Source organism: Gymnogyps californianus, chromosome 8 (assembly GCF_018139145.2).
Source record: "Gymnogyps californianus isolate 813 chromosome 8, ASM1813914v2, whole genome shotgun sequence".
NCBI lineage: Eukaryota > Metazoa > Chordata > Aves > Accipitriformes > Cathartidae > Gymnogyps > Gymnogyps californianus.
Window position 1 is genome coordinate 28,681,941 of NC_059478.1, and position 14,074 is coordinate 28,696,014.

Below are 14,074 nucleotides of genomic sequence, written 5' to 3' on the forward strand. Positions count from 1 at the left end.
AATTGGAATAAGGAGGGTGTCTGATTTGGCCTGTGGCATGTTTCCCTTCCTTAGTACAGAGATTAATAGAGTCTATGTCCAGGATGCACCATTAGGATCTGTTAGCCTGACCTGTGACAGATATATGCAGATGTACTTGATATTTTGTCCTTCATTGATGAATAATATATTATTGATCTATGGTAATGGGTCTTTGAGCTTAGCATGGATGCTTTTATGCATAAGATCATTTGAATTTAAGTAAGTATTACAGAGATATTTATCCCATACAGTACATTAAAACTTACTCCCATTTAAGCCATTGTGTAGATATTTATTCTGTGAGACTGTCAGAGTAAATAGCTGCCTGTGCATACTAGAAGGGCATTTCTGATCGTTTTTCCACCAGAAATTTCTCAAGTCTTCAACTTCTATTAGCTGTTCATGACCTTTAAGATGGTGATGGCTATATTACTTTGGAGTAATTCATTGTAACTTTGTCTACCATAGTTATGTTACAGAAGCAAGAATGCCTATATTTCATGAAAAGATTATTTCCATAAGCAATATTATTGTGGTACAGGGCTGTAAACTTACAGGTGAATTGTAGAAAAGATGTAAATTTCTTCTTTATTACTAATCCAGTTCAGTTTTAAGAGAAATATGCTGTTACTTTGCAGTAAGCTAACATTTCTAATGATAGGGATAGAAACTTTGATGTTCAGCTAAGTCCTATTTTGAGGTCTACCTCTTAGACCTGCAAGCAGCAGTATCCATAGAGATGCTGTTGCCAGCAGTCAAGATGTACACATGTTGATTAGTGTTTCCTAATTGCATTTACCAGTGTGTCTTCATTAAGGTCCTGTTGAGGACAGAGCCTTAAAAACATCTTGTTGTGGTGTGCATTTTGCTAAGCCGTCCATTCCTGCCTAGTATAAGCCTGTCTTTGCATGAAAAATGTATGGGCAACATTTTCAGAAGAAGAACTTACGGTTTAGGAGCTGAAATCCTATTGCAGTGAACATTAATGAATTTTAAATCACTTAGGGGCTTCTGAAAATTGTAGCTTTTGTTTCTAAACTTCAGTAGAAATAACAGCGGTGGGGGATTGGATGTTCCTAGGCTTCACGGAGAGCCTGCTTTGTCCTTGCTTTGCTTTGCCTTCTGGTAAGTAGACGTTTTTAGGTTTCAGTATGGCTTGTAGTATAGCTTTCACTGTCTAAACTCTCGGGTTGCAAATGATTCTAGATTATTTTCTTAAAGGGAAAAACATAAAGTGGAATTGTGACAGGTCTACAGCAGCTGAAGACTTGCAGCTGTCTGCTTCTTACATGAACGTGTATGTACCCGTGGGAATCTGTGTGTCAGTACACAGTGCAACATATTCCCCAGTCAGTAATATAATTCAGTTACAGATTAGTAATATATAACTCAGTAATATAGTCAGTAAACTAAACAAGTAGGTAGTGATTAAGAAACAAAACTGAGCTAAAAATAAAATTCAGAAAGTAACCAAAAAAATAAAAAGACTTTCTCAATTTCCTTCGCTTTCATTTCAGTGTATTTTTAGGCTGTATGTCCTTTAGACTGAGGATCTGTCTTAGATGTTGATCTCTACCATGCTTTATTATTATTATTATTTAGTATCCAGGGTCTTGAGAAACCCTCTCTAATCTTTCAGGGTTTGCCTCATACTTAATGTTTTTGGTGGTGTTTCTTTTTTTATCACCCTGCTAGCACAGATTTTAAATACAGTTTTTGTTAGTCACTATCTCTTTGTCAAGAGGGACAAGGCAGTCACTGGGAGACCTCTTGCCTTTGTGGTATCTGCCTAATAAAATGCGATCCATGGAGAAAGAGGATGTTTTCACCAAATTTTGTCTTGGAGCACCAATCAAAGAAAGATCTCATCTTATTGTTGAGATTGGGTTTTTTTCAGACTCCTTTAGCCTTCATATGCATCTTGAAAGAACAAATAGTAGATCCAGATGAAAAGCCAGGAGGGAATAAGGAGCAATCCAAAATGATGAAATAAATAAAATAAAGCCCTTGTAAAATTTTAGGTACAGAGTTGCCTGGTATGAATTTGGCAGAAGTAGAAGGGTGATTGAAGAGGAAATAGATGTTCCTTCAGAAGGCAGAGCCGGACCATGTTCCCTTTGTTCTGGTTTAAAACCAGTACAGACCTTTGAGCGGAGGTGACTGGTCACCTGTGGGGATGCGGGTGGGCAGGAGCCATTGATAGCCGTGTCCCGGTGCAGAAGTAGGACACCTCCCTGCCACCGGCCTTTGTGGTCTGTGGTGTGTGGGACACAAGGGGTTTAAGGGGTTTTAACCTGAGATAATTGTGTAACCTGTCTAATAGACTCGGGATGCATCCATTTTCCTCTGTGGGTGTTTTTGACGATGGCTTTCTCTAAAGCTGTGTTCCAGAGCTGTGTTTGAATGCTGTGAAATCAAGGCTGTGTTCTCCTGTATCTTCATATGTAAATTATGTTTAATGACAGAAATGATTACAAGCAAATTCTTGTGAAACCAATCTAAATGAAGAAGGGTATAGCTGGCTGCCTTTCTAGAAGTCAGTTTGCTTGGTGAAAAGGATGACCCTGATGCAGGGATAGTAGGAAACTTCCGTGACCATCACCTGTTACACTAGTTTTCCTCACTTACTGTTTTGTTAGTGCTATTGAGCGGGTTTGCTGTAGACTTTCATACGATGTTTGGAGAACACTGAAGAACAGAGCCAAATAGCTCTGAGGTTTCAAACATGCATAGTTTCTCTGTAGTCTTTGCAAGAGGGGAAGCTGGAAACAGCGATTGAAAATGAAGCCCAGTAGAAGTTGATAAAGAACCTCAGATGCTGTGAGTTGAGGTAATACATACGATGGAGCTGTAACTATATTCTGCTTCTGGAAGAATGTTTTTGTCCTTACAGATGTGCAGTGCAGCACTTCTGTCATGCTTCCCAGAAATTGCCATGCATGGAGTGCTTGTCCAGACATCTGCTCCCTAGTCCTGTGTTTCCTTTGGGCTTTGGGGAGTGCTGAGCTGTATGCATGCTAATTGTAGTTCTCCTCCAATATTTTTTTTTATCCCCCAAGTACCTGCAAGAAGAGTAAGAGACCATATGAAGTGTGTAATATGTCTTTGTTCTGTCTTGTGTGTGGTTATTGGACATGTAGTTCTGAGAGTGGTTTCTTCTACTGATACCTTAGTAGTTAATGACATTGAAAGGGTTGCGACTTATTTTTGTCTCCTTTTTTTTCCCCCACTCATTCCCTTTTGTCCTTGAAATCAAATGCAAAACTGGAGTCCATACTTCATGGGAACAGATGACATATTTGTCTGAAACTCTCTCTCAAAAAAAAAAGCGGCGATTTGGTGCATCATTATGCTGTTTTGCTTTTTGAAAAAGTTGTTAGGAGTGGTGACCTTATCACTGGGCCAGGTTTGAGGATATGGTGTTGTGTTATGGAGCTGTCACAGCTTACTGTGTAACTTCAGCAGTTTGCCTAGATACTCTCCTCTGGTTTGATTTTTCCCTTCTGCAAAACTTGGAATAAAAATAACAGGTTTTGCTTTCTGTTTTCTGTCACTGTGGTGGTACAGCGTCAGTCCCTGCCCTTGCCACTCATTTGTACAGAATCTAGCACAACTTGGTGCTGGTATCAGTTATATCCTTCAGGCACTGCTGTGATAACAAGTAATATTGCCAATAAGCTTTGCATTCATTTCACTGCGGATTGGGGACAGAATATTTTGTTTCAGCATATTCATGCAAAAGCCTATAATGGACTAGATCAGGATAAATTTAGCTATTAAAGAAAATAATTTTCTCCTTTATTTGAACTGAAGTTTGCCTCTTAAAATGAATGCATTTGTAGTCTTCTCCATTTGGATCATTTGTGTGCTCTGTACAATTACTGTGGCACCCATAAATGTGAACTTGCTGCAAATGTTTGAACGCCATTTCAACCTGAGCGCAGTGCGCTCTGAAACTAAGATTTTGTAAGAAAACTCTATCCCTGCCACGAGAGCCAGAGACTGCTAGTTTTCTAAGCTCAGACTTTCAGCTGTATCTATATTTAAAATATTTAGTATGACTTTTACTTGAAGGAAGGTAAAGATGGAGCATGTAAAAGTGCATATGAGTGGGGAGCATGTCAAAATATGGAGGGTTAGATAATGATTTGTTTCTGGGATATTGGATTTGCCTCCAGGCAGATTTACTCAAAAGCTTCATTTTCCTCCTTTATTTCATGATCATGATGTATTTATTAGGTAAATAATAGCAAAGTCTAGTTGTGCTGTACATAAGCTTTAATAAAAATGTAATTGACAGTGAAATCTGACAGTTGTGTTACAGAGAAGAAAATCGGTACTGGAGCTGTACGCAGAGCATTGTTTGCCTCTCCTAAGGTCACTTTAGAAAGAAGCCTGTGTAATGTGTCTGAGGCTCAGGTGCACCTGCTTCTTGCTCTGGCTGGAGTTGTGGTTTTGAACCAATGAATACTTAAAATCACTACTTTTTTTTTAACACTCCTATGGGAAGAAGACATGATCTGTCCTGAAGATTTTATGATCCAGTGCCTCATTCTGCAAAAATGTAGGTGTGCTTAATCCCCCTGAAGTGAGTAGCAGTGGCTGCATCTGCATGTGAAAGTGGGCCGGGGGCATGCAGCTGCTGGTCCAGGGCTGAGGGACCTGCTTTTGGATGTTCCACTGCATACCTATGGACTGACCTTCTGGCTTTGGCATGGCTGTTCACATACAGATCAGCAGATGGGAGGGCTGTGGATGGATCAGTCAGGCAGCTCCTGTAAATTGGGTTTTTCTCACCTGCAGAGAAGTTCTTGTGGGACAGAGACTTGTGCTGTGCTGACTTCTATTCAAAAGAGCAGATATGCTGGGAGTTAAAGCCTGTTTCTCATTATAGAAGGAAAACCTTTGTGAATCTACGTTTATTTTCTTTGAGAGGTTTTGTTTGTTTCTCCTTTTGTCATCGTTGTTCAGGAGATGGCTATGGGACCTCTGCCATGGCACCATTTGTTTTTGCTTGTAAAAGCAAACAACTTGCAATGCTAATTAGAGCTTTTTTAGATAAAGTAAGAGCTTTGCATTATTTATCTAAATTCTTTTTTATGGGAGAATGTTCGGAGTTTGTTCATTAATGAACACTTAGAAATAATATAAAATTAGACCTCATGAATTCTTCATGAGTTGTAATTTACCATGATCATTTTTCTTGGCATTTAGGTACTGTGAACAGTTCGTTATTCATAGATAACTTTTTTGACTTCTGAGTCCTTAAAATGGATATGTCTGCGTGAATTCTCTAGTCTTTGGAAATTTTTTCAGATTTTGATTTTAGGAAAAGATTGCTTGTGGTATGTTTCTCTTTAATGCCTATAAATAACACTTATTCTTAAGATCCTTAATTGTTACTGGTTTTTTCCATACATATCAAATTAATTTCTGTTTATTGTGGAATATGGGCAGTGGAGTGTATGTAATTCAGATAACAAGAAAGGCTGCTAATTATTTGCTGAATACAAGCTCCTTTCAGTGTACGTATGTGACAGTCTGTCAGTTCAACATGCAGACCTTCTTTTAGACTGCCGAGAACAAATTTGTAAATATAAAGCATGTATATTTACATTTATCAAGCCATTGGCTATTGCTTATGCATGCAATAGGGAGATAAGACTGTCTTAGTCTGTGGGTAGTTTTCTAAATGATTCATTAACTGTGCTTTGTAATGGTAGATGGATATCACATATTTAGTGTAATAACTGAAGATTAATGTCAGTTACTCTAGCTTGTTTAAGCATTGTAATAGTTGTGTTTATACATACAGGTATTCCTTGCATTACTGTTAGAGCTAGTATTTCAGGAATAAATTGAAATTAATGGAATTAATTGTAAAAAAAAAAAGATATGACAGAAGTATTTCTGAAACATTATCTGTGATGTAGGAGTTGCTATAATGGATATTTGTTGCTGATATTTTGTAGGAGGGGTTATACCAAGCCTTTTGGTAAGCAGTGTTTTGCAAAACACTGGCAAAGCTTATGCTGTCTTCCTGAGCAGCAAAGCATTTCTTTGTGAAATCTGTCAAACTAAAATACCTCGTACTTTGCTGATACATTACCATACTGAGAAAAGTAGTACACCAAGAAGTCGTTTTTAAAAGCAGCAGTCTGATGAAATACGTCCAGAATTTGAAATAAGGGTTGCCTTTAACTTACAAAACTGCAGTCTTTAAATTCTGTCACAGATAGTATTTTCTCAATGTTATAAAGATAGAATATTCAAATTATTGGTGGCTAAATTATCAATGTCTATCAACAGTAACTGCAGTTTAATCTTCTTCAAAGACACTGTTATCCTGTATATACAACATGGTGTTGCAGTATTGGGAGTCTGGCAAGTTGTTGCCAAAAAAAACCCCCAAAACAAAATGCCTCTTGGTACCAGTGGCATGGGACTGTCATCACACACTATGTTTGCACTGTAATATTTCAAGACCAGTAGTAGCTGCCTAAATTGGATCAGAGAAGGTCTACAAAAGCATAGAGATGTTGCTAATTTTACATGGCATGTATAGAGGTGTAATACTAATCTTCAAGGGATAAGAGTATATTTTGTTCAAAAAAAAAATAGTAATGTTGGGGTTAAGTCACTGTTGGATTTTCCACGTTTATTTTGCCCGTATCCACATAAGCCTTTGAGTTAGACTTACAGCCTCCTTTAATATTTTTGTAGAATTGAATTACAGCCCAATACTTTCTTGTGTTAAAAAAGTTAACTTTCATTATGCTTTAATTACTGATAACTCCTGTGCACCAGAAACCACAGTATCTATTTAAAAATGTTCATATTGTGATACAGGTATTGAATTAAAAATCTAAATCTTAGTGTTGTGGATAGGAAAAAACAGAAAATGGCATGTTGAAATCTATTCTTTGAATAAATAATATCACTCTTATGTAATGTGCTGACTGATGTGGGATCAACAACTACTTAATATTAAAAACAGTCATCGACAATAGATGTCCCAGTGCATGCACACTGAACTCTTAACAGTGGATTTGAGCTTCAGATGTATAGAGGAGAGGACAGAATGTTTGGGAAGGAGAGCTAAGAATTACCTTTTTGTTACCATTAATAATGTAAGTCTTTACTAATGATGTGAATCAGTATGTACATCTAAAATATTATTCCTTTGTGCTCATAAGAACTTTGAATGCAAGCTCTGGTACATAACTGCTTTTGCACAGAAATCACTCTGTAAATGGAGACTTAAAATTACGCAGTAAAAAAAATTACATCTGAAATACTTTATCGGAAACATTTTTAATAATTCAGCATTTCTCTCTATCTCTTTTTTATATAGCAAATCAATTTTCAGTAACCTACAACTTTGCAGTAATTTGAAGGGCAAATAAGTGCTTTGATGTTCCTTTCTACTATTGAAAAATCAGGAAAACCTAATTGGAGTTGAGAGTAACTAGGAAGAAAACCTAGCACCTGGTGCAACACTAGCTTATGCCAAGGTATTTTGATGAAGTATTATATGAGGAAATCTACTTGTTCAAGAACAGATTTTTACAGAGCAGCTTACTCTAACGTTCTGAATGTGTTAAATATCTGAGTTGAATTCTGTTTATTTGCTTGGTGTGGAAGGTAAGCATGCTGAATATGTAACTAAAAAGAGTTTGCAAAATGCATAAGTAGGACACCAGCCGGTTTTGAATTTTGTTTTCTTTCACAGATTTTAAAAGATCCAGGGTTATTGTTTATCATGGGGAACTATAGATAGCTTTTGTGTCTGTTGCTAATAATAGATGATGTACCTTCCTCAGTGCATTGTGCTGAAGTCCTGCTTCTGCTGTAACTGAAACCAGTGGTGTGGTATTCCTGTCGGCTTTAGAAGGGCAGGATCAGTCCCTAAAATCGCAGTTTACCTTGTGGGTTTTTTATGTTGGAAAGAATACGGTCAGATGGTTTAAATGCACATGGAAAGCTGCAGTTAACCGTATCAGCTGCTTCACTCATCTTATGACTATGTCTTATTGTCAGAACTGGATTTTTTCCCCCCAATTTTAGTCAGGCTGATGCAGATACAGCACGTATGAGCACACTGTGCTCTGCTGAAGCGCATTAGCCTTGGGGTGCAAAACCCCAACCCTGCAGCAGGCTGTTAGCAAAGCTTAGAGTTGGCATCAGTGTCTGCTGTGGGGTCACGGAGGTGCAGAGACCGAAGGATGATCTTCCAGCTGAAATCCTGAGCTAAACAGATTTAGCAACATCTGAAGCTTTTAGTAGTATGTGCGAGTAAATACATGTATGAAATGAGATTGAAAAAAGGAAGTATGGCTGATACCGGGTAAACGGGAAAGTCTTGAAGGAGGAGTGTATGGGGCTGGTACAGCTTGACAGAGGATGTCAGCAGTGCTTGGTGCTATGTGGCTGGTAAAATTGGCAGGGGGATTCTGGTTTGGATGTGCTGATTTCTTTCAAGAAGTTACTATTTTTGTGGAGTTTATTTTCGAAATGATTCTGCTGTGTGGTTTAAGGCCTTTCTGTTAAGCACAATGTGGCAAGGCTTCTTTTTAGTTACAAAGTCTTAAACCAAGTAGCTATTCCTGGGCTTGATAATAAAAAATAATGGTAATTCAAAACTTATTTCCGTTGATAAAAAAGAGGGTTATTTCCTAAATGAGGCATTAAACTAAGACTGAAGTATTTCAGTTAAAAAAAAAAACAAAACTAAAAATAGAATTGACCAGAATATAACCTATTTAGAGTCTGAGCCACCCTCATGCAGTTAATTTTAGAATAGATGCCCCTTTTTTGGTGTGTGTCCCCCATCCTCCTGAATTACAGGCCTAACTTTTCACATGTACCTCCCTGGATTTAAAAAGGAAAGCAAACTAAGTCTTGAGTAATTATAATAATTACAGGATCAGATGAACACAAGGTTCAGAGTGTCTGGTGTCTTAGCCCTCAGTTCCCCCCGTGTTTGTCCATGTCCCTGGGCAGTGGAGTCTCTTGCCCAGGGCAGCAGTTTGCATCACTGAGTCTTTGATGGAGGGAGGCTGAGCCCATCCAAGGGATGCTCTTTGATAAGAGATACCAGTGAAGCTGCACATTGCAAACTTCACGGTAGACAGTAAAAGCCACCATTTGTATTGCTTTAATTTCTTCAGATTTGAGACTAAGATGATGTCCTTCCCTTGTCAGCACTGGTGACAGTGAAGACAGGCTGGAAGCCATAGTAGAGGCAAATACCTATATAGAAAAGGCTTGAAGTACCCAGGGTTTTTTTTGCTTCCTTTGTCTGCCTGTGCAGTTTTCGGATGAAAACTTGCATTCTTCAGTCCTCAGCCTGCAGATAAACATGCAGGCAGCTTTACTCACATGACCGGTGGCACTGGTGACAATGGGGCTACTGTCCTGCATGCACTTTGCTAAGCTGGATTCTTTTTCGTCATTTTTTGGAAAGGTCTATTTGAGTCTCTTTGGTGAAAATCGGCGTTTCACATACCAAGATAGATGTGCATGTTAAAATTCCAGCTTGCACCTGTGCTTGATAAGCCTTTCTCTGATTAAACCTTTTTGATTCCAGTAAATATCTGAAGACCTTTGTATCTCTGAAGATTGCAAATCCAGGGCTTTATTATTTAAAGAGGTGTCAGTTCGTTAGTGAAAAATATAACTGGAGAATATAGGTCATCACTGGAACTGATAAATGGTATGTCTTGGGACACTGAGTTTATTAATTGAAAGCAATATGAATGACGACACACTGCAGATTGACTGTGCCTGGTTAATGTTGTTGTCATTGCACTCTGTGATACAGTTATTAAATAGGTAAAATATTTTACCTTTTCATATAAAGCCATACACTTACTGCATCTGATTTAATGGAACTATAATTTTAATTATGATTATTACCTTAAATTATAATTAAATTTATGTGGTTTAAATTTACATTTGTGAAAATGGCTGCGTGATGAAAGCAGAAATCAGCTTCGCATTAACAAAAAAGAAGGTTTTTTAACTGCATCTTAGTGTATGCTCACAGTCGAAGACTAGCATGACCTACTTTGCAACAATAACAGAGGAATCAAGCCAGGGTTTTTGTTGAAGTATCTAAATTGGCCATGAATGCTACCTACTCATTCGTTTGTAAGTATCTTTAAAAATAGCTATTGTATCTATGAAACTTAAGGGTTTTTTTTCCTTCTCCTCTTATTTTGATGTAGATAATTAGCACCATGGAGCCTCAGGTGTCGAATGGCCCTACTTCCAATACAACCAATGGACCCTCCAGCAACAGTAGAAACTGCCCTTCCCCCATGCAGACAGGGGCTGCTACAGATGACAGCAAAACCAACCTCATAGTCAACTATTTACCCCAGAACATGACCCAGGAGGAGTTCAGGAGTCTCTTTGGGAGCATTGGTGAAATCGAATCCTGCAAGCTTGTGAGAGACAAAATTACAGGTAAGCACTTCATATTGTTGACTCTACATGCATTAGGGTGAGTTTACATTTGGGGTCAGCAAAATGTCAGTGTTTATATTGCAAGTGCTTAGCACAGGAAATACTGTGGTAAACTTCTTCAGATGGTAAACCTTTAGTTTTCAGTGATGCACACTGGATCTAGAACTGTAGGAGAAGCCCATTGTCTTTCAGCCTCCATACAGATCTGAGGGGAAGAACATTGCCAGTCTGCACGTGTGTAACGCTGTGCAGCTTCCTGCAGCAGAGCTCAGATGATGGCACTACTTTCCTGATCATTCCGGTTTTTGTTTAATAGTGACTTAAATTGTAGGAGGGTGGTCTAAATGGCTTGAACCAACTGACGGTTCCTAATTCTGACTCTTTTCTTTTGAACCTCACCATACATTCATCAAATATTTGCCTGTTAACAACACTGTAAAGATAAGATCATTCTGCATGCCCATCACAGCTTGTTTACCACAGCGTTCTGGAGCAGCAGTGGTCTGTAGTTGGGAGCCACTGCTCTGGATTTCATTTGGATACCTGTGGATATTGGTTAATGAACTCTGTTCCCTGAAAACATTTTCATTTGCCATGATCCTTTTCTGCATGAAGCAACACCCGTTGGTAGGTGCCTTCAGAATAAGAAAAGCCTACCATTACAGGTATTACTTCAAAGAGGAGAGAGGTGTCTGCACTATCACTAGAGGAGGTGTGGACGGGTGCAGATGCACGTAGCCTCCTCTGTATTCTTGCTGCCGCAGCCAGGAATTCACTAATGCACAAGAAGATGATGGGATGAACAATCAGCTCTTACAGCTTGCTTTATAGGTTAGTTTTATAGGTTGTGTGTCTACTCGCACCGTAGCTGGGGAACAGCTGAAATTTCACTGCTGTTTAGTGCATTAGCAGTGCTGTTATGTTTAGCACAGAGAGCAGCAGCCTTGGGAAGGAAAGGGTTCCAGAAAAGGAGCCGTCTCCTCTCGGATGCACGCCTGGCAACTTGGGTGTGTGCTCTGTGGAAAGAGGCACCATGTAAAGATGAGGAATTAAAGTGCAAATCTTTATACCTGCTTCTATAACAGCCTGGCAGCCGTTGTATTGGCAGCATTAGGATGATCTGCGTAGTGCTTTTAAGCATGCAATGCTTCTTTTTTATTTACTTTCTGACATATAGCAATGTTCTGGTTGAACACAAGACATGTAACAAATGGCAGTAGCTGCAGGGCAGCTCAAGTCCTCTGAAGTGTAGTCCAGCAGAGCTTTCTTTAGCATGTTGACCACGATGTATCTATTTCAGTATTTCTTCTGATTGGGCCACAGCTTCAGGGGTATTAAAAGGAAGAAGGCTGAAAAATGGAATTGACTTCTAGTTATTCTTTACTTTTTTCCTACTTAAAGAAAAAAATTGCTTAACCTCCCATTCCAAAAATTTCCACGCAAGTAACTGAAGTCCTCTTCTTTTATAAGCACAGCTGGCCCAGTATCCCGGTGCGACATACCACCCTTGATATCTGCCACCAGACCAGTGTAGCTCCAGACCATTGTTTTAGTCTGAAAATAATCTGAGAAATTAAATTGCAGGTTACTTCAGTTATTTCAGGCATTAGTGAATACCTAACCCTCATCTGCAGGAGTCTAGTGTGCCTAGCCTGAATTTTGATCATGGCAGGTCCTGTGTTTCATGAGCTTTTTTGCTTCCCATATCCCTCAAATTCATGGTGATTTCCTTGCAATATAATTTCAAGACTTTAGATACTCAATGTTGTTTTCATAGAGAATTGGCCGTCTTTGGACAGAGAGCCATTACTTCATCGGCTGGGAACAGTATTCTTTTTGTTTCATTCCATCTCCAGGCTTTTGTCTCTGTATTTGAAGATGTGAGAAATTTGTTATGTGATCTTCTGACATATTCTTGAGTAGTTTTTTTGCCTATGCTTTTTCTTTCCATACAAAGTGCATAAATCTTTATGATCAGTAAAATACTTTAAAGGAACTATTCTTTAAAAAAACTTACACAGATGCTTTGAGGACATCATCCCTAAGTGACTGAGGAGCCTACATGTTTTAAAGAAGTGATGCAAGTACAAAAGAACCAAATTTGCAAAAAAAAAAAATTGTCCTCCAAAGTCTTTGTGCCATTTTTGAAAACAGAATTTAATCTGCCAAGGTTTTCAGGCCTGTTATCAAGGCATTGTGTGACATTACTAAATTTTAGGATGCGTGTTCATTCCTCACATGGAATTCAGAGTTAGTAAATCGAAGGCAGTCCTCTGCCAGAAGCAGTCTATGTTTTTAAAGGTTCTTAGAACATTGAGAGTAAGAAAATGGAAATGCACCCAGCTCATCTTTCCAGATCATCATGTGTGTTTTTCATTAGGCTTTCCGGGTTATGTTTTTTGGGAGGGGAGAGGTGGGAGTATGCCAGTAGGCTGTCACAGGAATGACTGACTTTTCAGGGGTTCTCTGCTTTTTTCTTATTAAAAATCGATGTAGATTTTTTTGACAGTGAAAGCTGTATTGCAGAAGAAACAGTAAATTCTTAAGCTGTTCTTGCTGAACTGGTGAAGGTCAGAAACAATTTAGGATTTGTCTGCTTTTGGATTTTTCATTTTTTCTGTTGAAAATTTTGTTTTTATAAATCTCAGCTAAGCGTGCGCTGTTGTAGTATGCCTCTAAACAAATGTTAGAGCTCTTTCCATTAAAAATGTGTTGTCTTCATAGATAGTAAGTTTGTCTTCTTCTTGCTAAGGTAAAATATCAGGTAAATAAAGGAAAGCCAGAATAAAAAGTTAGCTGCAGAGAGAGGTTGCTTCAAGAAAAATAGAAAAGGTCATAAACTAAATCATCATCATCATCATTAAATAGTTACCCTGGCAAAACCATATTAGAAAATCTCAAATGTATTTCTGAGGCTAAATAGGATTCAGTTGGTTCATGTAAAAGATTCTGTTTCCCCTGTCCTGTTAAGCAATTGCACAGATTTTGTGAAATGATGTTTAGGCTCCCAAAATACTTTTTTCAAGGAGTTCAAAGCTAAACAAAGCCTGTTAAACATACAGGAGCCCTTTGAGAGAATTTATGATCTGAACTCTTTTATTAATTTTAAAATGGATTAAACAATATATGTCAGGAATAATAATCTGCTCCAAGTATTTTTGCAGTCTTAGAACAGTAGTAGGGTTTTTTAAGAAAATTGATTCGTGATGTTACCCTTAGCTGTGGAAAGACACATGTTTAAACAAGCATATTCCTTTACTAAAAAAATATGCTAATTTGGTAGTACACCGTACTGAGTTGAATAGGAATGACAGCTTCTAAGACAGCCTTTAATTTGGTATTCAAAACCAAAATTGTAAACTTCGGTTTTGTTTGGTAGCTTCTCAGAACAGGCAGGATATACAGTAGCATTTTTGAAGATGCTAATGACTTGAAAGAGGAGATGGAAGTCAGGCATACATTTTAATTATGGGGGAGGGGTTGCAATAGAAAAAATGGTTTTTTCACTGCAGAGATTTTAAGGGACTGAGACAAGGAAAAACAGACTGAAGATAGTTGCCTTCATTTGGCAGGGGTGTTTAAT

At 38.3% G+C, this 14,074-nt stretch overlaps 1 protein-coding gene across 5 annotated transcripts in view; it reads left to right on the forward strand.

Annotated features, from left to right (window-relative positions):
• Positions 1 to 14,074, forward strand: part of ELAVL4 (ELAV like RNA binding protein 4) — a 101,164-nt gene that overhangs the window by 49,414 nt on the left and 37,676 nt on the right. For all 5 annotated transcript variants that reach the window (XM_050900921.1, XM_050900919.1, XM_050900920.1 and 2 more), the window contains exon 2: positions 10,251 to 10,491. In XM_050900921.1, coding sequence (XP_050756878.1) covers positions 10,263 to 10,491 — 229 coding nt within the window. In that variant the 5' untranslated portion in view covers positions 10,251 to 10,262. The remainder of the gene's footprint in view (positions 1 to 10,250; positions 10,492 to 14,074) is intronic.